At 39.9% G+C, this 24,759-nt stretch overlaps 1 protein-coding gene across 1 annotated transcript; it reads right to left on the minus strand.

Annotated features, from left to right (window-relative positions):
• Window positions 1-1,247: 1,247 nt before the first annotated feature.
• abhd17c (abhydrolase domain containing 17C, depalmitoylase) lies at window positions 1,248-22,030 on the minus strand. Its single transcript, XM_046388939.1, has 3 exons — window positions 21,142-22,030; window positions 10,070-10,249; window positions 1,248-4,283 (listed from the first exon to the last, which is right to left on the minus strand). Exons 1-3 carry the CDS (start codon window positions 21,624-21,626, stop codon window positions 4,064-4,066), a joined length of 885 nt encoding a protein of 294 aa, XP_046244895.1. The 5' UTR covers window positions 21,627-22,030; the 3' UTR covers window positions 1,248-4,063.
• Between the last annotated feature and the right edge of the window lie 2,729 nt (window positions 22,031-24,759).

Raw genomic sequence — 24,759 nt, forward strand, 5'->3', positions numbered from 1 at the left:
AAAACAACTTATTCAAACATGAGCGGCCAGCTCCAGTTTTGTTTTGTAGATTTATTCATCATTTTTGGATGCTTTAAGCCATTTTATCTATCAGTTGCCTAATGTCTTTCGTAATGATTGGAACTTCATGGTGAGTGGGGATCTAAGTGCATCACTGTGTCTTCCTTGAACCTTAGCTCTATTTATCTTTCAGCCATGGCCTAGAGGTGGGAGAAGTGGCTTGTAAACGGATGGTCACTGGTTTGATTCCCTGGACCGGCACAGGAGTGAATAATCAATACTCTCCCCCTCCATCAGTACCAGCTGACGTGCCCTTAAGCAAGGTACTTAACCCCTAACTGCTCAAGGTACTTGACATGGCAGCCCACTGCTAGTTTGCTGTGTTGCACGTGTGTGTTGGACCAGGAATGAGTTAAATGCAGTAAAAGTGTATGTAGAAGTATACTGACAAATAAAGTTTCTTCTGTCTTACATGCATATTTCTTGAACCTTGTGTCAGCAGTACTGGACCTGTCTGCACATCAGTGTCATCAATGAGTGGTGGGCGTTCTCATCATAGACCAGATCCAAAGTGTCTCAAGCAGACTTCTTTATTTTTGCCTTGAAATGTTGACACATCACAGTCACTAACAGTACAGGACAGGATTCCTCTTGCTTTCTCTAACCCCAGTACAGAGATTTCACAAACCAGGATCTATTTCAGGGTTTGTCCTTGACCAAAGGCAATCTAGTTTTGCAAGTCCCTGGTCTTTAGAACACACAGTGCCACTTTTACAGTTACATCTGTGTCACTTGTATCAACACCTTGTCCTTTCAAAGTGAGTGTTTACCATGCACAGACATTCATTTATCTGCCTCTTCATGAATACAGGCAGACACATTACTGGACTGGACTGTGCATCGGACCCTTGGGTCACAACAACCAGTTTTGAGTCAGGACCGCTTTGGTCTTAGAAACTTTGGTTTGGTATCTCAGGGCTTTTGGAGACTTGGATTAGGACTAACTCTATGGAAGCATTCTTTGCTTGTTTTTTTTTTTTTGTTTGTTTATTTTAAAACAAGTCCCCAGTTTCTGCCGTTGTCAAGGAGAATGCTGCAACACTGTTTTGCTGTGAAGCTTCAGAAATATTTTGTGGACTAAGAAACTTCATCTGACTTTCTATCAGCATGGGCGTGAGTAGATAATGACAGATAACGTGAACTGATCCTTTAAGCTCTTGACTAAAGTAAGATAATATGGTCAGACACAGTTTCATGCATCCTTTATTCCATTATAAGCATTAAAACATCCATCGTGCTGCGTTCAGCAACGACCACATGTATGACAATCTGTTTCACGGCATGTTTAAGGCTTTTTTCATCTGTTTTACACACTATTACCAAAATTGGATTATACAAGCTTCATCTGCCTTTCATTTGCATATTGTGATTCCAGTGTTAAAATCAATAAGACTAGACTGCCCCCGTGTAAGGGCTAATATGTATAGAGAAGATATTGAAGTATACTATCACAGAGGATTATCATACAAACCAGCTTTAAAGACAGTGTAAATCTATCAACATTTAGACTGGAAAACCTCATAAAAATGTCAGTATCAAAACAATAATCAGGACTAAAGCAGGGTCTTCATGTCTTTTAAAAAGAGGAGCTAGAGGAAATATACTAGCGATGATCAAGGGCTCGTTGTCCAAAAACATTGGCCCAAATTAGCTATAATCAGAAAACACCAATACCCAACTGACAAACCACTTCACAGCAATACACGGATTAATCAGACGATCATCACAAGTTGCTATGCAAATATCCCTCAAACGCAATCCTTCTCTAAACAGATTTTCGGCACTTAATTCAATGTGACGGAGTTCTACTTTTTTTTTTTTTTTTTAATAATAAAAAAAAAAACTTAGTGTGATTATTTAACTTCATTTTTTTTAGTGTCCTACTTCATTTTTGTTTTCATTTGCAGAGGGAAAAGAACATACGATTCAAATAGTCGATACATGTTGAAACGTCCACAGCTGTGAGAGGTCATTTGCATGCGTCGCCCACTTCCACAGCATTCTCCTGCTCGTGTTTCTTTCAGATGTCTTTGGACTTGGAGCTGGGATAAAAGCAAACAATCACGGGACTCAGCAGACAACAGCGGTTGGTAAAAAGAGAGGGCAGGTTCCTCTCCATGGCTGACAAAAAGGGATGACAGTGCTGAATTTGGTTTTAGTACCTCGCTGTCATTTCAGTATTCCCCTAACTGTGTGGCTTTCACAGTGATCGACTCCTCTGATGAATAGCAGCAGTTTTCAGTCCCCCTGAAGACCTCGAGAGCCCTGCTGTAGTTGTCAGGACTGGGTGAAATGTCTACAAACATAAGGCTTTATCTGTAGTGTGAAATGATAAATTAATGATAAATTAATTAAGCGCAAACAAACCAATGGACAACAAGTTCACCTTCAAATGGAGTGGAATTCACAGTTAAGTGTTTTCTGTCTGCAGGTAAACCCAGCATCCCTGACTTCAGTTTACAGTATTGAGTCAAGCATGCTTCTGTTTCAAAGAGCCATCAAGTCGTATCACCACATGATCTCCAGTTAACAAAAGCATAGCCCCGATGCCTGCTGCTCTCTCTTCTACTGAGGTAAACTTCGGTATGAGCCAACATGTGGCACACTCACTGCTGCACTGCTTCGTGACAAAGGGACGCAGTGAGTGAGAATCTGGATGAGCAGACCAAATGGCCATCCTAATTTGACTGTGGGTTATGGAGCACCGTCACTTTTCCAACAATGGCTACAACCAGGTGCACTGACGTTAAGATGTGCGACCTGTGGAACCAGCTCACAAATCATTTGAGCCTCTGGCAAATTCGGCATAAAATTCTGCACATCAATGATCAACCAATCACAATGTATTTCAATAAACACTTCAGGTACAGATTCATGAAAATGACCAGGTAAAGTAACTCTGAATCTCTGAATGTTGGTATTTTACAGATCCAAGTCCTGCTGTTTGGATGCTGAATTTACCAGTGGCACCAGAGTATTCAAGGACGTGAGCAATTTCCTCCCAGAGCTGTATGTGTGTTTACAAAAGCTTATGGTGAATTTCCGGATTTCTAAATGAAGTTTGGCTTCTTTTTTTTTTTTTTTTTTTTGTTCGGCTCCCCGTATGAGAGAGTCGCATGCATCAGGACTACAAAGATCACAGATGTACAGCGGTGGTTAACACAGACACACCCACTCACTGAATGGAAAAGTTCCACCTGCAATTCAGAAAAAAAAACATGGAATGCCAATAACAAAAGCAATCAACATATACATATTCAATCACAGAAAAAAAAAAACATTACCTGAAAATATCTGCACATTAAAAGTGCAACTGTTTAATCGACCCTGAATGATAACTTAAAAATACAGAAAAGGTAAGAACAAAACAAATAAACAAAAAAAAATTCAATTCCATTGCATCTTGAAGTGCAAAATTGATACTTCTTCACTTGGTATAAAATACAAAATACAAAAATCAAGCTTGAACATTGCAAGATTCTCAGTCATAAGAAAAACAAAGGGACTGTGGGAGAAACAGAGGGAATCAGAAGGAAATGTGACTGAGTGAAGCTCACAATGAGAGATACTGATGCAGAAAAGGTGTGGGAGAGAATGAGTTGAGGAGGAGAAGGAGGCTGAGAGTTGGAGTGGGAAAAGAGTCCAGATTGAGCAGCGAGTGCAAACACCATCTAAGCCCGGGTTCATTGGCAAAAATGTGTCCCCATGTAGAAGCACCAGCCAGGTTTTGGGGACACAACATGTTAAGTCTAAGCTTCACGCCTGGCTGGTACTGGCCTTACCCTCGGCTGCACCTCAACAATCTAAAAAAACAAAAAAACACCTCCTCTTCCAGTCCACTACACATTCCCAGCTGTGAAACGGCTCCTAGGACAGAGGGGAAGCAGTGTGACCACTGTACTCCAGTCCTGCCCCTATGCTAAGAAAGGAAGTTGGGAGATGATAAGGAGGAGGCTTCTTGAGTGTGTTGAGATGAACCCCTGGCTTGTGTGCTCAGCTCCCCTCAGGAAGTGGGAAGCTCAAAGGAGATGAACTGCTTGAGCCTTTCCAGGTACTGAGCGTACAGTTCGATGTCGTTGTGGCCTGCTCCTTCCACCCACAGGGGCTCGACGGCACGAGGGCAGCGTTCGTACATGGCCAGACCGTGGGAGAAGTCAATCACCTCGTCCTCCGTACCATGGATCACCAGCACTGGGGATGCCACCTTGGACACCTTGTCAATACTATCGAAGGAAAAGAGACGGAAAGAGATTAATAGTAACAATGTTTTCATCTTATCAAGTTGTATATTTACAATAAAACTACATCTAACAACATGGATCGCATGACCTCTGCTCGGTTTCATTTCAACACAAAAGCGTTTCTCTCTTGACAAGTGCATAGAGAATCACAAGAGACAGAAAAGCTCATTTGAGGGAGCAGATTGGCCAGACTCCACATGTTGCTGATGGCTGTTGTGCTTTGATCACCCTACACACTGTAAGCTTGATAGCTTTGTGGTCAAGCCTCTGTCAACACAGTGTTAAGTTAGGTACCTAACTAAATTCCATCAAAACGCACATTCAGCATTTTTTTTTCCCTCTTGCTGCACATTCGCTTCATCCCAGCACATCCCAGTACCATGAGCACAGGGTGAGAGGTGAGAGATTCTCTGTTACCAGATCAGATTCAAATAGTAACTTCAGCATACCATTAATATTCATCGTTTTTACTGTTGGAATTATGTGGGATACTACAGTTCACTCCAGCAGCTCCACTGGGATGCTTGATTAGTCCAACCATAGTTCATACACATTCTTTATCCTTGACAAAACACACAGCGCAAGAATAGCTCGTTGCACTCACGTCGTAAATGCCGACTCTGAAATGGGCTAGTGCTGGGCCACGACAGAAATAATCATACTGACCAGATTAAAATCATTGTGCGTACACCGTAATTGCCATCAGCTGATCACACTGGGACCACAGATTGAAAATACAACAGTGGAACAGGAGATGTATGTGTTTGATCATTATTTAATCATTATTTTTCAAGTTGCTCTGTGATCATTCACTGTGACACAGTGGCCTTTACACAAAGGCTTTTATGTGCCTACTTCCTTTTAGAATGTTGCTTTAAAACTCAAGATGTATAGAAAAGCTGCTGAGTGGAAACATTGTTCATTCCACAGATAATATCATGGATGTGTAATGTGTCACTTTCACACACACACACACACACACAGTTATGTAAATGATGATCAGCTCTGTTGTGGATTGGATTGGAAACGTGCAAAGCTTCAGTCCCTGCCGTGCATACAAATTGCTTACTAATCATCCTCGCCCATAACTAGGTGTAGCAGCTCAGTCTTTGTGCTGCCCTGCTGTTCTGATAGAGGTTGGCTGGAAGATTAACACAAGGATATCACTGTGAGCTGATTCCAGATGGAACAGAACTATTACTGTTCACTTCACAACTGCTGTGTGAAGACTGAGTTATGGCACACGTGGCTGTCACACACAAACATAATCTCTCCCAGCATATGAATGAATGACTATGAGCTCACAGCTACACAAAGTGAAGTCTGACAAGAGTGGATTACATATGTCTTACAGGATCCCAGTATGCAATTTGCTTAGAAAATCAGAATCCTGCCAAATCCCTTATAGAACTTAATGACATTTAATTGTCAACATTCATAATTAACTTGCAGTTAATAGTGTCAGCTTTATTAATAATGGAATCCTGTGAAAATGCTGACTTAACGTGTGTCTGACATTAGACAATTAGCTATAGTGGTCAAGTTTATCAAGTCATCACCTACAACACACATTTCAGAAAAGTTGGGACACTGCAATAAAAACACAATGCAGTCACTGCATTCATGTGTTTGACAAAGTGGTGAACCTTGGCCCATCCTCACCTGTGAATGACTGAGCCTCTCATACCCAGCTGTTATCAGTGAACCTGTTTACCTGTGGAATGTTTCAAACTGGTGTTTTTGGAGCAGTACACCACTTTCCCAGTCTGTTGTTGCTCCTGTACCAAATTGCGCTGCTAGCATCAAAACCACAATAAGCATACATTTACAAAATCAATTAAGTTCACAAGGTAAAAATATTTGATTACCTTGTGAACATATTGTCTTTGTACTGTTTTCAAATTCAGTTATGTCAAAATGGGTAGGAAATTATCACATTGTTTTATATTATTTATATTATTATCACCTATTTTACTTGTTTAACACAGTGTCTCAACTTTTTGGGAATTAGGGTTGTAATAATAGGCGCAACAACGGAAGAAGCTGTCAGCAGGAAATGGATGAAGAGGACAAATCCATGCAAAACAATGCATGGGAGCGTTTTACGTAAAAGAGGACAATGCTCAATGTCTCTCTGTTTTACTGAAAAGGTTAAGGTTATCTCCGACCAACTGTGATCTGCAGTATTCTTTATTATCAGCTCAGCTTGCTCGGAACCTACACCACAGTGATGTCAAAAAGGTCCCAGGTATAAGGTATTATCCACAACTTTAGCCAATGAGAAATCAAAAAGAACAGCTATAAACAAGTCAAGCTGAACAGTACCCCACAGTGGAAACCAAGTATTTGAGGTATTGATTCAACTTGACTATTTTGGAGGATGGAGTTTATGGAGCTGTTGAGCTGTACTGAGCTACATATACATTTCATGTTATTCAGCCTATCCTCGTCGGCTGGAGCAGCATGGACAAAATACTAGAAATACCTGTCTTGACAATACATGCACAATGGAAAAAAAAAATCAAATTGTAACTCTAGAGACAAGGCTTATGTTTTTAATAGTGAAACAGACTTTACAACACAATGTATTTCCTAGCTCTCTCACAGTCCTATCAGAACATGACTGCATAACCCCACTCAAGCCACAGCTGCAGATCATACTGACAGGCACAACAAACATGTCCGAGTGTACTTACGTGCTAATATTAAGTACAGATTTCAGTGGTTTAATCACTTGGCTGACTGGTGTATACCACCACACTGCCTAACCCAACACAGAACCAGCATTGTTACACAGTAACATTTCGGCGATAGGAGTGATACTTTTACTCCAAAAATACGTCATTTTGAGCTATAGACTGCAATAGCCATGCTAGCGATGATGAAGGCCTTTTGTGTGGATGGTATTAGCTACATAAGGCCCAATTCATTTTGGACGTTTTATTAGCTAGTCAGTTAGTTAATAAATTTTGCTCTCGGTTCACCAGCTGTCCAAAAGAACCTCTATTTACTCACGGTTAAAACACTTCCTAACATACAGCACCATGAGTAACTGAACTGTACAGCTGTGTGGTAAATCCACCCCCCTCCCCCAAAAAAGGGCTTTAAATTGATTAAATACAGTCAGTGCATTAGGTTGTCTAACATCCACTGTTTTATTATCACTAATTTTACAGATGGTTTAACTGATGTAACCAATTAATATGATAAATCCACCTCAATATGCTTCTTTAACAACACTTAATATGCAGTAACGACATGCTCCCTTTGCTGACTGACGCTGACCACCTGCAGCAAGATGGATTCAGCTGAAGAGAAGTTCCACCGAAAGCCGCATAATGAAGGCAATTATTTTGTCACATATGGGCTGTAAATTCTGTAACTGCAAGTTGGTGCTTTTTTTCACAGCTTGAATATGGCACTATTCAAGTGTGTTTTTCTATTATCACAAATCACTGTCACAGATTTGCATACAAGTCAGAAGTGCATATGAATATAGTTATGAGTTCTGAAACAAGAATAAAGCAGTGGTAGGTTTTGGTAGGTCCTTGGCAAATTAGGAAGAACCTGAATAAATAAGACAACAACTGTTCAAAATCAGATCTTTGTGCAGCAAGAAAAGAAAAATTAACGCACGGAAATAGCGAATAAGCAAGGAAAGTAAGACACTTGCAAATAACGGAACTAACCTGTAGGCTCGGGTATCAAATGACAGCTGTTACTGTAACATCTACGTGGAGATGATTGTGTGTTGATCTGTATTCTCTGTACAGATGTAATAATGATGTTGCAGTGTCTTCCCTCGACTGATGGCTTAAATACACTTAACATCAATTTAGACAGTGCAGCATCATGAAATGCAGTGACAAAACTGAGTTACTGTGCTGCATGGGCCAGAAGATGTAAATCCCTTTGAATTTACATCTTCTGTATCGTTCATGGCAGAAACAAGACAGACAAGACATGAATTTTTAACTATGAACAAAACCCATTACCCATAAGTCCTCACCCACTGGGGGTGAAACATCACCATGCTGATGCTGAGGTCACATGTGTTGAGGGGCATGGTTAGTCAGGGTCATAGACTGTATAATAACCAGTGGACAGACAGATAGTGGATAAACAGTGGTCACTGTGACATCACTCACTGGTTTCTGAAGAACCTTTATGGCTTTGTTGACTCTGTCTCACACCCAACTAATCAAATGTTCTTTCTGTTTCTTTTTCCCATCTGCTCTGCATGTTCATGAAGTAAAGTACATTTCCTCTCAATCTAACACAACCACAACTGAGAAGTCCAGTCCAGTGTCTCAAATCTGGGTCTGGGCCCTTCTGAGCAGAGTTTGTCTGTGTGGGTTTTTTCCAGGTATTCCGGCTTCCTCCCACAATCCCAAAAACATGATCATTAGGTTAACTCAGTGCTTCTCAAATAGTGGGGCGCGCCCAGGGGGGGCGCGTGTGACCCTGGGGAACATGCTTTTTTTGCCGTACTAGAATAAAGTGTAATTGCACATCCACTACAGTAGTTGGCAGTGGCGCTCTGTGTGCGCAGGGAGTATTAGCTCTATGGTGTAGCGGCTTTTTTGCACCGAGCAGGCGATATGAAGTGCAGTAAGCGAACCCTTAAGAGACAACATGAAGAAATTTTTAACAGGGATGAGAAGAAAGGCGGAGAGAGACGAAGATAATGAGACAAAAGTAACTCACCCGAAAGCTAAGACGAGGAAATATGACGAAGCATATGTAGCGCTTGGCTTCACTGTGACTACAGTGGGAGACGACAGACCGGTGTGTTTACTGTCTAAAAATGTTGGCAGCGGACAGCATGAAGCCAAATAAATTAAGGCGCCACTTGAAGACATTACATCCCAATCATGCTGATAAGCCGCTGGAGATTTTTCAGCCAAAACGTGCCGAATATTGCCAACAATCATCCCGCTTTGTGAATGCTACTTCAGTAAACCAGCGAGAATTGTTAGCATCCTATTATTACATATTATTAAATATTATTACATATTATTATTACTATTATTTATAGTCGCGGCGGGGGGGGGCGAATTGTTTTCTACTTGCTAGGGGGGGGGCGCAACAGAAAATAATTGAGAAGCACTGGGTTAACTGGTTACCTTACATTGCCCCTAGGTGTGAGTGTGTGAGCATGTGTGATTGTCTGTCTTTGTGTGTCAGCCCTGAGATGGACTGGTGACCAGTCCAGGGTGTACCCGTTGCTGCTTGGGCCAAATATGGTAATAATAATATGGACGTACAAAGTGGTAGATAAAACATGAGAAAAATGTGTGGTACGTATTATGGTGGATTACGGATATACGGACAAAGTTAGAAGAAGCTTATACTTGTTTTGTAAGCTGTCACTGCTGAACTTTAAACATATAACAAGCTCTGCTATACACAAAAAATATTTTTGACAACCTTTTTATGACAAACGAAAGACTAAATAAAAAGCAATGAAAATACAGTAATACAGTAAATACAGTAAAATAATAACATAAGTATCTTATTTGTTGCTATCAGAAGGAATGAACAGTTACAGGATGAGTTTTGACAGTCAATCATCTAAATCTTCCACCAGATGTTGACTAAATAAATAGCAACAACTATGTGTTAGTGGCTCCTCCACATCCTTAATAAATCAATTCAATGTTTTTCTTATTTCTTTCAAAGCAATAAGACATGCCAAATTTAACAAGGCCAGTAAGGAAGACTGTATACTGAAATGCATACATGGCACTCTTGCTTTAGTGTCTCACCTGGGGAAGGCATCAAAGCAGTAAGTCTTCCGTGTATCCGGGAAGGCCACTCTTAGCCCCGACATCAGTGGTGAGTGTAGAATGACAGCGGCACATTCATAGCGAGCAGCCAGGTCAATGGTGGGCACAGTGCCGATGCTCTGACCATACAGGATGATGTTCTCAGGTGTTACACCATACCTGCACAACAAGCAGACAAGTCAGAATCATTGAGAAGGTGATTTTACATAGAAGAAATAAGACCACACCTGAGAAGAAAATGAAAACAACAAACTGCGGTAAGCAGGGTGTCCGTTACACAATAATTACTGTTGTTTTTCTTTTTAATAAGGAAAATCTGCTGAAGTGCAACATATTTAAATTTAGATAATTCCCTTGTGTTCAGACTAAACATGAAGTGAATTTTTCCACACGGGTCTGTGCAAAGTGTATGTGCACAAGTTGATGAAATGTAAAAATAATGGCTGGACCGATGGTGCCGTCAGTGCACAACCGAACTTAAAGGTGTCACCAGAGTGGCAAGTACGTTGATGTATAAAAGCGTTTAGGTCGGCGGGTCTGAAATTATCTTCACTGGATTATTTCTTACCACATGTTAACGCATTATTACAGGACACATTACGTTAATCATATGGGGGCAAAAGTTTCAAAGTCTGAAGCAAACAAATTATATACATTTTGTAAAGACTTCATTAGTGCAGACATAAGGAAGTGAACAGGATAGCTGGTCCAGGATCAGCTGTTGTATATAACTTTATGTTTGACAACTGTAGTTTTGAGCGTGAATGTTGATTCTTGACCTTGTGGAGAGTGGTCTGACAAATTTATCAAGATCCACTTATTTGCTTTTTCAGGAAGTTTCAATTGCTTTGCACAGTCATCATCAACTTCTTGACACAGTTTTCCAAGGGACTGAGGGTTTCATATACAGACTCTAAGAACCCTTGAGGCAAAATTGTGGTCTGAAATTGGGCTATAAATAAAATTGCCTTGACATGTTCTGATGAAGATGCTGAGATGTGTTTAAAAGCTGAACAAAGCTTCCAAGTGGACCTTGAATTAAGACTGTTTTATCAAGGACAATTTCACCGTTTATGAACACATAAAAAAAAATCAAAAAATCAAAAAAATAACACGTTTAGTGTAATGTTTAATGTCATTTATCTGCAGCTCAGTGAAACCACTACATGTTGAGAAGGAGGGTTCATCAGAATCCAACTGATACCCATCATGTCCAGCATACGTTAAGAATAATAAACAGGCCAAGCTCAATTAGATAACATGACAGTGCCCATACTCTTATCTGAATGTTCACAGATCTGTGGTGTGGGCATCAGCAGCAACATTCAGAATCACAACCTGCTAAGGAGAATGACTTTATCTCAATTCTTTAGGGCACTTAGAAAAAACATTTTCAAGGCTAGAAAAACATTCTCAAGACCAAAGGGAATGCCTGGTGTCAACTATGTACTGGGTGGTGCAAAGTGGAGAGCTGGTTGATAATGGATCTGGATAGTGGTATAGGTTTTCTGAAGTACTGCGGCGTCAAAGTCGGCGCTGACAGAAAACAGGCCTGCGAGGGAGTGAGGGAGAACTGGGACGGCACGTTCCCTTGCCAGAACTCACAGTGCGGGGAGGAAGCTTTAAGCAAACCCTCCCATCTTCTGACAGTGTTGGGAATGCAGAGAGAGGCTGAGCAGAAACGTTCAGCAGCCCTCTGCCACAACACACATGCACAGAAGGATTAGACCCTTGCTTAACAGGCAACCATGACAAAGGATTTGGAGAAGAGGTGCAGGGTTGTACGAGTCCTATGAAGTGATGCCATCATAAGAGCTCTTAAGATAACAGCCTGGGTGTGACTAATCTGTTGGCCTAGACAAATCCTGCCTCTGATAAGCAGCAACTGAACTGAGCACTCATTCTGATAGCAGATTATGACCCCACACACGGATGGGCGAAGTATCCACTGACAGCCAGCTGTCTAACAAAAACACTGGACTTTGATACATCTTACAGAACAGAGGTAGGACTAGGGACTCTATACATAACTTTGAGGGTGATTATAGCCATAACAGTTGTTCTGATAAAAACAGGCTTCAAAGTTTCATGTGGCATACACACAATCACAGATAATCATCACCAATGTGTTGTAAACATACTAGAATGTAGTTAAGCCTCAACAATGACCCCAATGACTAGAGGTATTAACTACACAGCAGTCACAGTTCAGTACGTTTTCACTAGAGCAGAGAAAAAAAAAGTAGAAAGTAATATTTTCTTTTGAAAACATTAAACATTCAACACTGGCTCATTGGCTATAATATTACCAAAACCAAAAGGTGCTCAAATGCTGGCATACTGTCCATAAATAACACAAATGTCAGTAATATTCAATGACTAGACTCTGACCTGCTGAAAATTTTATGGACAACTGCTGCTTGGGCTCATTTATTTGCAGTCTAAACTGCACATGCAAAGGCACATTGTTACAGTATGCTTTTGCTCTGTATTTCTGCTATGACACAATATGGTCACATATCCACACAACTAAACACTCCTATAAGAATGGCCATTGTTTTAGTGTGGTCTGAATCTGCAGTGACGTTGTGAACACTTTTATTTGTTTTTGTCTTGTTCTGCTAATCAACACATTTGGGAGATGCTTTTATTAATGATATGTTGGAAGTTCAATTCAATTCAATTCAATTCAGTTTATTTATATAGCTTAAATTCACAACAAAAGTTATCTCACTGACGCTTTCCAATTAGAGCAGGTCTAGACCAAACACTTTAATTAAATTTTGTAATACAGAGAACCCAACATTCCCCCATGAGCAAGTACTTGGTGAGAGTGACGAGGAAAAACTGCTTTTTAGAAGGCAGAAACCACAGAGCAGACCCCGGCTCAAGATGGGCGGCCATCTGCCTTGACCAGTTGGGTTGAGAGAGAGGGAGAGAGAGAGAGGGAAGGGGGTGGGGGGTGAGAGAAGTGGTAGTGTTTGGAAGTGTTTCGACAAACACACCAGACTTCAGATGAACAGTGTCAGCATGCAGATTGACGCTAATCTTTGTCGATATTCACTGTAGCTAACCAGGAGACTGCCGTGCTCCCATACAGTGGCCCTAAATGTCAAGGATCCTCTAGTTCTGCTCTAACCTCACTAAGTTAAGACTACTAGCAGAAACTACAGAATTTCTGCTCTGTATGTGCATAAAATGTGGGTTCCTATGGGTCACATTTTAAAGGTGGTTCATGGCAAAAATTGTCACAGAACTGGCCAGGCGTAATGAAATTAAGCACTGCTACGCTCACTTTCTTATGTAAATTAGGTAAAAGGTACCAGCACAAAAATTTGAGAAAAATAATATTCCACTTGTTTCATAGCATACTGAGAGAACGGTGATTTTACTGTACCTAGTGACCGTCAGAACTACTGGCAGTTGCTAATGGCCAGCAGATGTTGCGGAATGAGGGTATATTACGAGTTATCTAAAAACAGAAGAAAGAAACATGGTGATGAAGTGAAACGACTGAAGAGCCAGCTTCTCTGACGACAGATCCAGCTGAAGAAACTGAGCACCTTCATTTACTACCACTGGCCCTGAATGGACTGGGTTACAACAATATCATGCAAAGCTAAGTGTCAGCTGTTTACTCCAACGAGAGGAAGTCAGATGGTTGGTGGTTAGGCAGCTTGCACATGAAAAGATGACTCAAGTTTATCCAGAGCCAAATGTCAGCACTGTTCATACAGCTGGCCTTTGGTAGGTTTTCTCAAGAATTCACTGTGGGGAGATTTCTTGCCCCTGAATCCAGCAGGTGTGTTTGTGTTGAGCTGGTAACTTACATACTCAGCTCCCATTTGGCAATTATTTTCTGATGTTACCACTATGCTGGCATACCACAAAGTGGTTAATTTGCAAATATGTGTATGCATCTTGCACAATTCCTACATCAACCACATAATAAACCACTCAAAATTCTATGTGCAATGAGAATGACATCTTTTCATCTTCGCTTTCACGGAGTAGGCAGAGAGCAGAGAGGATGAGTGGAAGTAAGGAAGGGAGGAAGAGGAAATCGGAAAACTTCAAAAAAAAAAAAAAAGGAACGGACAGATATTCGGCAAGGTGTTTGGCATTTTAAAAAAGAAAGGAAAGGATTATCGGCCTGACAGGGATTTGACATATCTGTATTATCAATGAAAGGGTTAGGACCATATAGATGCGCTAAGCTAGACAGAAAAACATCTGTAGTAGGGCTGCACGATATATCGAAAATTTATCTTCATCGCGATATTAACATGTGTGATAATTATATCGCAACACAGAGTCCTTGAACTGCGATAATTTCACATACAGTGCATTTACTTTAATCGCCCCCTGACGATTAATAGTTTTTGAATTGAATTGATTTAGACGGAGGAGTCCAAAAAAGCTAGCGTAAGCCACTGCAAAAAAGTTAACGTCGGGATCAGCAGCAGCAAACCAGTCCAACAGAGATTCATTCCTCAGAGGTTTGCAAGCGTTACAACTTATGAAAAAACATCCAAGCGCTACAAAGAAATAAAGGAGGCCGACTTTGTAAGTCTGAATAAACATGTTGGACCAAATATACCAGATTCCATCACGGAATTATTTTTCCCAAGTCTCCATTCAAGTCAGATGCACTTTTTTCAATAGAACTGGCTTGTTAGAATGTAAATAACCATTTTCATTTTTTCACTCAGTGTTCATTCACTCTTCCCCTGCCAAAAGAGCAAACCTAAAGCAGACATATATTTAAACTAAACTTCAACATTTCTTTATATATCACGAATCATATCGGCATCACAATATTTAAATGTATTATTGCATAATGCAAGTTTTCCTGATATCGTGCAGCCCTAATCTGTAGTATAGTAGTTTAATATCATGCTCTATTTTATATTTCATAGTGCCATAAATAACACTCTTCTCAGAAATACTATGCCAAGAAATCTTCAGTAAAGGACAGGAAGCACCTCTCAGTGTGGCTAATCCTTTCATGATGCCCGAGACCATACAACACAAGTGTGTGGGTGATGGTGCAGCATCTCCTATTTATTATGGGTCTACCTCTGCCATTGTTTTATAAAAGTTTTCCTGGCGTCCCCTGGTTTCTATGATGTAATTCTGTACAACGTTGCTTTTTAGAGTATGGATTGGCTACATTTTTAATAACAAGGGTATTTGCCTGCCATTGTGTCCCAAATGCAAGTTATGTTTTTAGTTTTGATTTTTAAAACACCCTGCTGACAAAGAAAGTCAATAGAGCAGACACAAGAGGAACTGTAAAGCCGTGAAGAAAGTCGGCGTGATTCTGTTTTTTTCTTTTAGCTGTAGTATCGAATGAGACACTGAGTACTGTTTTTCATGCTAGCATTGTATGGAAGTTGAAAAATTCTGGTATCATGAAAACCATATTTCATTTATTCCCTTAATCTCTGCTTGCTCTGCCCTCTGTGCCTCACAAACACAAAAGATCTGTCTGTGATCAGCCCTCCTCTCCATGCACAGTCTCAATCAAAACATGATCATGTGGCTTTGTACCACAAGGAAGATGGCAGGCCATACTCCTGAATGGAATGGTTAGTGTCACCAAATTTTGTGCATTCAAATGAACTCTGGCAATCCATTCTGTGTGTAAGTCCATGTTTTTAACACAATGCTGTCTATCTTGGAGAACGAGTTCTTTAAACAATTTGTCTGCAAGCATGTAAGGAGCCTAGCTGGGATAACTACAACGAAGTGATCTGTCATTTATGAAAATGGCTAAAGCCAGCCACAGCTTGGGTTATGATGCACATCTATTTGAATTGTTATGGTACTAGTGCTTGGAGCAGCTAAGAAGGACAACAGACTTTCAGTTATCTGACACAAAGTGAAGCAATGGAGGACCATGTAAATGAATAAGAGGTGGCAAGTCATGAAGGCAGTGGATCACATCCATATAGGGGAAAGAGTGATGTTAGATGCAGAAATGTTTCCCGCATCATGAAAATAATTTCTGTTTTTGAAGCCGGTCTCTGACTCAGTACAGGCTCAAAATCTCACCAATCATGTTTCAAAGGGGACCCAAAAAGGAGCTTCGCATTCTTAAATGCTGTGACATTTATTTTAGTAAATAACACTGCTGACACAGACAGAAAAAGTCTAAGGCGCAGTTCAACAGGAGCAGTATGAACAAGTCAAACTTATTATCTATAGCAAGCCAGTCTCTCTGGAAAGACAAACGAAACAAAAGCCTTTTCAATCAAGAAGAAATTAAAAGCACTTCGGGTGAGAATTTATTCATCAGACTTTATGTCACTTGTTTCCAGATCAGCTCTGATAAAAATCAGAGCTCTCTTGTGCGGCTTAGATCATACTACTTCAATAAAGCCTTCTCAGGCATTGTATTAAAAAGGTTTTAGGAGAGAAGGGACAACCAGTATTACAAATCACTTTTAATTAAGGTGAGTAAATAGGCCTATGTGGTGCGAATGCCCACACCGATGTCTGAGGCATTCAGTTGGATTGCCGGAGGCAACATTATGAAGGATGAAAACAACATCCATATTCCGAGACACGAAGCCCAGTGCAAATTGATTTTAAATAACCCTGCCCGAAAACACAATCATGAACAAAACACAGTCAACGGCTCATCATTACTCCCAAAAGAAAAGGAAGAATGACTAAGCCAAACACACCATAACATCAAAGGGGCTCTCTGGGACGGTTTTTAGGAGCTATAATATCTCGATTCTCAGTTAAATGTCCGACTCATGGAAGACAGTTTGTAAGCTGTGAACAAGGCAAAACACGGCTAAAAAGTCGGAGATAATATTTATTCCTTTGATTGCAATTATATTATCTTGTTGGAGACTGATTAAAAATTAGTACCAGTAAATAATGAAACAACAGTTTTGTCCTACAGCATATGTAAGGTTTAATATGCTAAATAGTAAGGACTAGACCTGCTCTAATTGGAAAGTGTCATGAGATAACATTTGTTGTAATTTGGCGCTAAAAAAAACTAATTGAACTGAATTGAAAACACAAAGCTTAATGATGTGTGGGTCTTTTCATACAAGTTTCGGTGGTGGGGCAGAGAATTATATTTATTTACATTTGCCAAGACAGAAGCTTTAATACACATCTCTGAGCTCTACAACGCAAATAACAATACCAATGACACTGCTCCATCACACTCTACACTGGCTCTGCAGTTCCAGCTCTAAAGTAAAGGCATTCATTGAATATTATTGACCAAAATACTGAAATGATAATGAGATAAATTATGGTGCCTAAGTACTTCATAAACACAATTATACAAACCAAATTTTGCAAAGACCCCTACTGTACTCAGCAAAATTAATAACAAGAGATTTTATATATGATAAAAATCTTTAGAGAAATTTTAGATTTCACTACATTATGACAGTAAAACTGCAAAACTTGTGCTGTCTGAACATAGCAATCATTAGACCCACAAAAGGATGAAGTGAGCACACTAGGCAGCATTGTTCAATAGGGCTTTTTCAGAGAAACGCAAGTGATTCAGACAAGTCTAAATGTGCATTGTGTGGACAGGAAACTTTGCTTAGTCCATCTGGGAGAGCACACATCATCAGCGTTGGATCTTGGTTGCTCATTGGTTGTTCTGCCAACAAAAGCTAAATCAGAAGTAGAGAGATGTAGAGCAGGAACAGAATGAAGCCCAGCCTCAGAGGCAAGAGGTTTCCATGCTTTATTTTAGCTCTGCATTCTCTGCTTTTCAAACAAAGACAAGGCCCACATTCACACTGATCTGAGGCTTGTGTAACACTAAAGAAATTCATATCCAATACCTAATCCAAATGGCGATGATGTGACAGATTACTCCACTTACTGATTGACACACTATTGTTTTTTATTGTAACCGAAATGCAGTCATGAGGAAACTGTATAGGGAGTGGGGGCATAGAGACAAAGTACAACACTTCATACTCTGAAAACACGCCCACCACAGCGGAAAACTGCACTGCATTATGCAACCAAGGGTTGAAACGCTAACACCATTCCCGTAAATGTATGAAATGTATTCCAGTAGTTCTATGCTTTGCCTCTTGTATTGCGTAAAAGTTCAGCTAAAACTTTCATTTTCAGGCTTCAACCAATTGTCTATCGTGTTAACAACAGATAGATATTAGATGTCTCATAGTCAACTTCATAGTAATAAGCTTCAGAAAATGTCAAAAAAGTGACCCCCAAAGACATTTCTAATGTAGTTTGAGAGTTGCTGCCTGGAAATGTAATTTCACGGAACAGCAAGTACAATAACTTCATTTATCAGTTAACAAAATATTAAGTCAGGTGATCTTTGTGCAAACAAATCTTTATCTTCAAAGTCTTTCTAGTTGCTGCAGTTCAGCAGAACCCTGAAGGCTGAACCATAGAACTACCACAAAGAAATGAAATTGCTGTTTGAGGACATTGTCTTAATGATTTTCCACAAAATGTAATTAAAAACATATTGAGTGAACATATACCTCCTCAGGTGCTTAGCTCTGCCAAGGAGAGTCTAATGATCACCACTGTTTGATGCTGGGGCAGGTTGATTTCCAAAGGTTCAAGGAACAATAAAGTGTTTCATTTCAGTGGCAGTCAGATGAGAAGCTTTTGGCTTCCTTTCAGTGGCATTTAGAGTATCTGTCAAATGGAACATTAATCTGAGGCATTCAGGATGACAAATCTATCGGTCTGTTTAATTTTAGAACAAATAATAAACAGCAAGGTGACAAAAACACTGTTTGCTGTATTAAATCTGCATTAAAATTAGGAAATAAACTTTGGTCAAAAATATTCAAAATATTAATAAAGGTGTACACCGAACAGCAGTTGGCAATGCAATGCACATCAGACCACCTCACATGTGCCATGTGTGAGAGATACTACAACTACTAATACTACTTTTGTTGTTTAAGTACAACTGAAACAAATTTCCAGCAGAATGAAAACTGCATAAATCCCCTTTAATTCTCTGCTTCACAAATATGAAGAATTCCTGTTTCACGTCACTGTAAATCGAAGACCTTTGAGTAGTGTATTCAGACAAAATTTGTCTGGGAACTGTGATCAGCATTTGCCTCTATTTTTTGATATTTTATGACTCAGTACGTTGAATGATGAAAATAACTGTTTCAGCCCTAACAGGTTGCACAGGTTTGTAGGGTGATCTACCCTGGGTGAACCACCAATGAACAGAGCGAAACATCACAACTGCAATGTCAATGAAGGTCACTGGGTCCAGCGTATACCAGTATATACTTATCATTTCAAGTGTCTCCTATCTGGGATTTAAGACACTTTAATTTACACTTAGCCACATGCTGAATATGCAACTACGTTGGCCAAATAACAAATCTGATCTGATCAAGAGCTGGTCTTCCTTCAAGAAGGTAGTGATAATGCATTGACGTAGTTCTGGAATTGTAAAAAATGCCAGAAGAACAATTACCTCTGCATCTCTGACTGTATATAAAGATGGATGACATGACAGTACCCCAAAGGTTTCCATGTTAACAAAGCAGACTCTGACCGAAGTAAAAACTCAAATAATGCTTCAAATTAATTTTTCTCTCACACTGATATATGTTCAAGTGTTAATTTTTTCTGATAAGACTGGTTTTAATTTGTTATTTGCCGTTACAAAAAGGGAGCGAAATGTCATGACTGACAGCTCCACCACCCAATGAGACAAAAGTTTTAACATCTGAAAATGCTTTTAAATCAAGCCACTACCTCAACTACGCAGATTACTGCTCTATCACCTGCTGTTATCTATCAGTAGCTGAGCTTATCAGATATCAGATAAATGCTACAGGTGCATGTTATGCTGTGTAACTTACTGTGTGTGTGTATAAATTGCCGGAGCTGTTGTTTCACTGCTGTTTTCACTGTTGACAGAGAACAACTAATTTTAGTGCAGCTTTGGCTGCCTTTATGAAAAGAGAGTGCAGAGTGACCTAAGAACCCCGGAACTCAGCAAAGTCAAGGATCTTAAATTATGTGTGCATGAAGATCAGCAGGTGACGGGAAGAGGAGACGAGTCCGACAGCATCAAGGATTTTCTTTTGCTAATTTCTCTGTTTTTCAGACATGAGAAGAAGGTCTACTCATGAAACTAAAGTAAACTAATTGAATGTTTTCTTCTGGTGTCGACCAAAATCAGCAAAAGAGGAAAAGTCAACAGAGGAACGATAATGTCAACAGGATTTGTCCTGTGGGGACCAAGGATATTTGTTTAAAATAGCAATCCATCCAGTAGTTGTCCAGAAATCATAGTAGACCAATCAAATGTGTGGCCAACCATCACCATCCATACAGCCATGAAAATTTAGCTCCAACACAAAACATTTTAAGTTAGACTGTATTTTCAGCATGAATAGCTGAAGCCAATGTGTTATTGTGTTCTTTCAGTTATAAATTAATTGTCTGTTTACAATATTTCTATTCATTATCATTCTGTGACAACACCAACTGTAACAAATATGCAGAACAGTACTCATCAGGGATCAACAGATGACTGCCTTTTACTCAAAATGACAGAAAGGGAAAGAATAAAATCCCTCTCTCGTTACTTCCTTTACTGGCATCTGTCTCAGCGCAGTAAGACAACTGCTTTTGAATCAAGGACCTATTCTGAACTGAATCATGACTCCACAAATCGGAAGTGAATGTGGCATTTTTCACAAAAAAAACTGCGATTTTGACAGAACTGTACCACAGAAACTATGTTTACTGTGTGAAAAGTTCATTTCTGGACTGTCCATGGTTAACCACCATTTTTCACATTACCACTGCCTTCATCTCCGAGACAGCCTCCAAGGGCACCTGTATATACTGACCAACATTTGGAGAAGGAAGACATCCATGTCTTTAGCAGCTTTGTTTCTCTTTCAGAATTGGGGGAAAAGAGACGAGTGAGATTTTTCAAATTTAGTGTATTTAAATTCCTCAATGTGAGCATGGATTAGAATTGGCTGGAGATATTCGCTGATCACGATATTCTCGTGACTCATACTTACTTGTTCCTCAGGACCTGCCAGGCCGCCTCGATGTCAGCATAAAGGTTTTTCTCAGAGGGCTTGCCAGTGCTGACTCCATAGCCTGAGTAATCGTAGGAGAAAACGTTGCAGTTGATCCTCGAACCGAGGCCGATGTAAAAGCTGCACATCTGCCCCAGGTCCACGGCGTTACCGTGGGAAAACAGCAGCGTGTACCGGCTGTTCGGGGCGCAACGTACAAACATGCAACCAACTCGGTTACCTCGGCTGCTCCTGGTACTTAAAACTTCTACTGCATCAAGCTCCCGCTGGGAGTACTGCCAGTCCGCCCGTTCGGTTAAATGTAAGCTACTTACTCCGTTAGCATCAGTATGCACCGAGTACGTGGGCTCCGGTGGGAGGAAGGCTAGCTTGGCCGCGATGCGACTGGGACAGGGCGGACAACAGAACAGCCAGCAAAGTTCGCCGAGAGAAAACCCATTCATCCTGGGGCCTTGTTCGGGCATTTAGGCGCTAGACTGACAGTTAATTAACGAATGCTGCAACAAAAAGACAGTTTTCTCCTGGCTTGAGGTCCTATTTATTTCTCATTAACAGACTTATACGAGCGGTGCTCAATGACAGGTGGCTCGGGCTGTCGGCTTCGCAGCTAACGCGCTAGCCGGCTGGCAGGTAGCTAACAACAAAACTCGGACCTCATGTAGATTAGAAATGAACTCAAACGCAATATTTAAATAAATACTATTTTACAACACAAAATAAAGCAGCGACTGGTATCGATAAAACAGGTCCGCCCTTGTAACTCATTACTTGCTATAAATCAAGGTTTGTTGCTAATGCATTGTAAGACAGAGAACGGCCATTTCTTCAGCAGCGGAGACAAGCCGGTTTTCCGGTAGAAGCGGATATCCTGTTGGCTTTTGTTTTGTTTGTTAAGGATATTTCATGTCAAACTGGTTGTTTGTTTTAGAGGTAAGTGATTGCGTCTCGGACTATAGTTTCATTTTTGTAAAATATTTATTTTTTCTTATTTCTTCAGCCAGAGTTGCCAAATGTTTTTTTTGCTCAATTTCAATTTCAAATGGCTTTATTGGCAGGAATAAAAACATGTTGCCAAGGCAGTTTACAGAAGATACCAGAATGTGTTTTAAAACTATTCAATACAGTTAACTTACAGTTACTTAATTCCATAAAAGTATTTCTCGCTCTCTCTCCGTGTGTGTGTGTGTGTGTGTGTGTGTTCTCGCATATGTGTAAGAAAGTCACCTGTCTGATGTGCTCCAGTGTGAGGAGATGACAACATCGCACCTCTGACATCCTTCACTCATTACATTTTTACACCGAAAGTAGCACATATGTAAGAAAACGTGCCAGAAATCAGGGAACAGCAGAAAGCAGCAGATCACACACCTCATGAGACTGCATCCAACTGAACAACAGAGCAAAGATGGATGGAAAAATATTTATGTGCCAGTGTCTGGAAAAAAATAATCCTATAACTGGAGAGTGGTATGTGTGTGTATTTGTCTGTTTGTGTGTCCTACTATTTCTCCAAGCTACGTTCCTCCAATCCACAACAAGTGTCACCCTTAAGAAATTAATATAATATGTAACATTATATAATATATAATTGCAGGATCTCTACCGTATAACAATATCTATGTTGAGAAAAAAATAATAGTAATCCAGGCAGAATTACTGCATGTTACTCACAAAACATATGTGTTAACACAAAATAGTTATACAAAACTTGTTTCATCACCTGACACCTGAGATGCACTACATAACACATAATACAGGCCATCAATAGGCCTACTATATTTCAATAAAGGCAGAAGCACGTATCCTTAGATGAAGCACTTCAAACCCACCTGAGAGGGAGAGGAGATTTGGCCTCATACACATTTTTCAGCACTGTCACTAATAACCATATGGAGACAGGTGTCAGCTGCATTTGTTATAGCCTGGAGGAAGAAAACCATTACTAGAAAGTCTAACGTGTTCAAATCTAACAGACTGCCGGAGATAGAGTCTGTGCCAAACCTCCAATACAAATACAGTCAGACAAAAGCACCAATCACTCCACCATATGTCTGATATTTGGAACAGATATGCTTTTTGACAAGTAGAATTTTTATGGGTCTGATACCTTCCCTAAGATGTTTCACTCTTACAAATGTATTTTGGTCTGGTACAAAACTTTTGCATGGACAACAAAACAATATGATGAACTTGCCAAAATGAAAGTCAGATGAAATTCAACCTTTAACCTGACTGCTCGATGATTAATTTAAATATGCAGCTGAATGTTGTTTTTATCTATTGCCCACATTGCAGCTATGCAAGTGTAGCTGAAAGCAAAATGATTTGTTAGGATAATTTGTTGGGTGCTAGTACTGATATTTAGAGAGGCTTTAAAATGTTTAGCAAATTATAAGCACACTTTATTTTACTATCGGTACAGTAATTCCCGGTCACAGTGAAAACCAAATGTTGCACTTCAGAGCACAGCAGCTACCATCACTTTTGTGAGTAACTCTTCACCTTGACAAAAAAGACAAAAAAAAAAACATCCTTTTAAGTAGTTACCAGGGGACAAACGAGATACGGATGAATTTTTCACCAATACTTCTCTAATAATTCCTGTTCTGGAGAACTATAACGATGAGTTACTATAGAACAGACTGGGACCTCCTATATTAAAAAATGAATCATTAGATAATATTTAGTTCATGAATATCTCTGAATTGATCACACTGATCACTGTCTTCATGAGCGATTCCTGATTATCCTGGAACCAGCAGCTGAGCTGACAAAAGACTGACAAGTGATTTCGGATTGGTTTGTCTGGAGGCAGGTGCCATGGAGGGCCAGAGGCTGGCTGCAGGCCAGTTGCTTCAGTACTGAGAGAGTCTACTTCAGAAGTATCCTGTGTGCCTCACATCTAAACTGGCTGTCATCACTTACCATATCCAACTATGTCATCTCTCATTCACATGTAATAAAACACCTAACAATATCATACGGCATCTAAACATTTTTTAGCTGCATACAATCAGTGCATGTGGATTGGGAGATATGTGGGCAGAAAGGCAGGTAGGTTATCCAATCATATCATTCAAGCCAAATTAAATCATCAGCTGGGATTATTATAGGCCTGTAACAGCTACAGACACCTTTTTTTTTTCATTTTTTGTCTGAGCATTTGATTTATTGATTGCTGTTGGGACATTAAGAGCTTTTGACAAATATAACCAAAATAATAAATTAATAACTTACTAATTCTGTATTATGCTTGCATTATTTGCACAGTTCAGACCTTGATAATAAAATTACATATTACTTTTCAAAACCACAGTATTTCAGTTTCTTATTGTCAATTTACATTTCTCCTGAGTGCAAACAAAGACATATTTCATGTTTCAGTACTTACTGTAGAACTGTAATGTGAACTGAATGAATGCCAATGGATAAGTTAGGACAAATTGTGAAGAAAGAACTTAGCATGTTACCAAATGTTTGACAAATCGCATGCAAAAAGATTTAACTGTGATGTGTAGCTCACAATATTTGTTATTGCTTCCTGCAATCAGGCTGTTCTGCGTGTTTCCTCTTATTCCTCTTTATTCTTATAAATGT

Source organism: Scatophagus argus, chromosome 1, assembly GCF_020382885.2.
Source record: "Scatophagus argus isolate fScaArg1 chromosome 1, fScaArg1.pri, whole genome shotgun sequence".
In the NCBI taxonomy this organism is placed as follows: Eukaryota; Metazoa; Chordata; class Actinopteri; family Scatophagidae; genus Scatophagus; species Scatophagus argus.

Coding starts and splice junctions, on each gene's coding strand:
- abhd17c (XM_046388939.1), bottom strand. CDS start 21,626: ATGCCCGAACAAGGCCCCAGGATGAATGGGTTTTCTCTCGGCGAACTT. Junction 10,250..21,141: donor TGGCAGGTCCTGAGGAACAA/GTAAGTATGAGT, acceptor CTTGTTGTGCAG/GTATGGTGTAACACCTGAGA. Junction 4,284..10,069: donor TGCTTTGATGCCTTCCCCAG/GTGAGACACTAA, acceptor TTCCTTCGATAG/TATTGACAAGGTGTCCAAGG.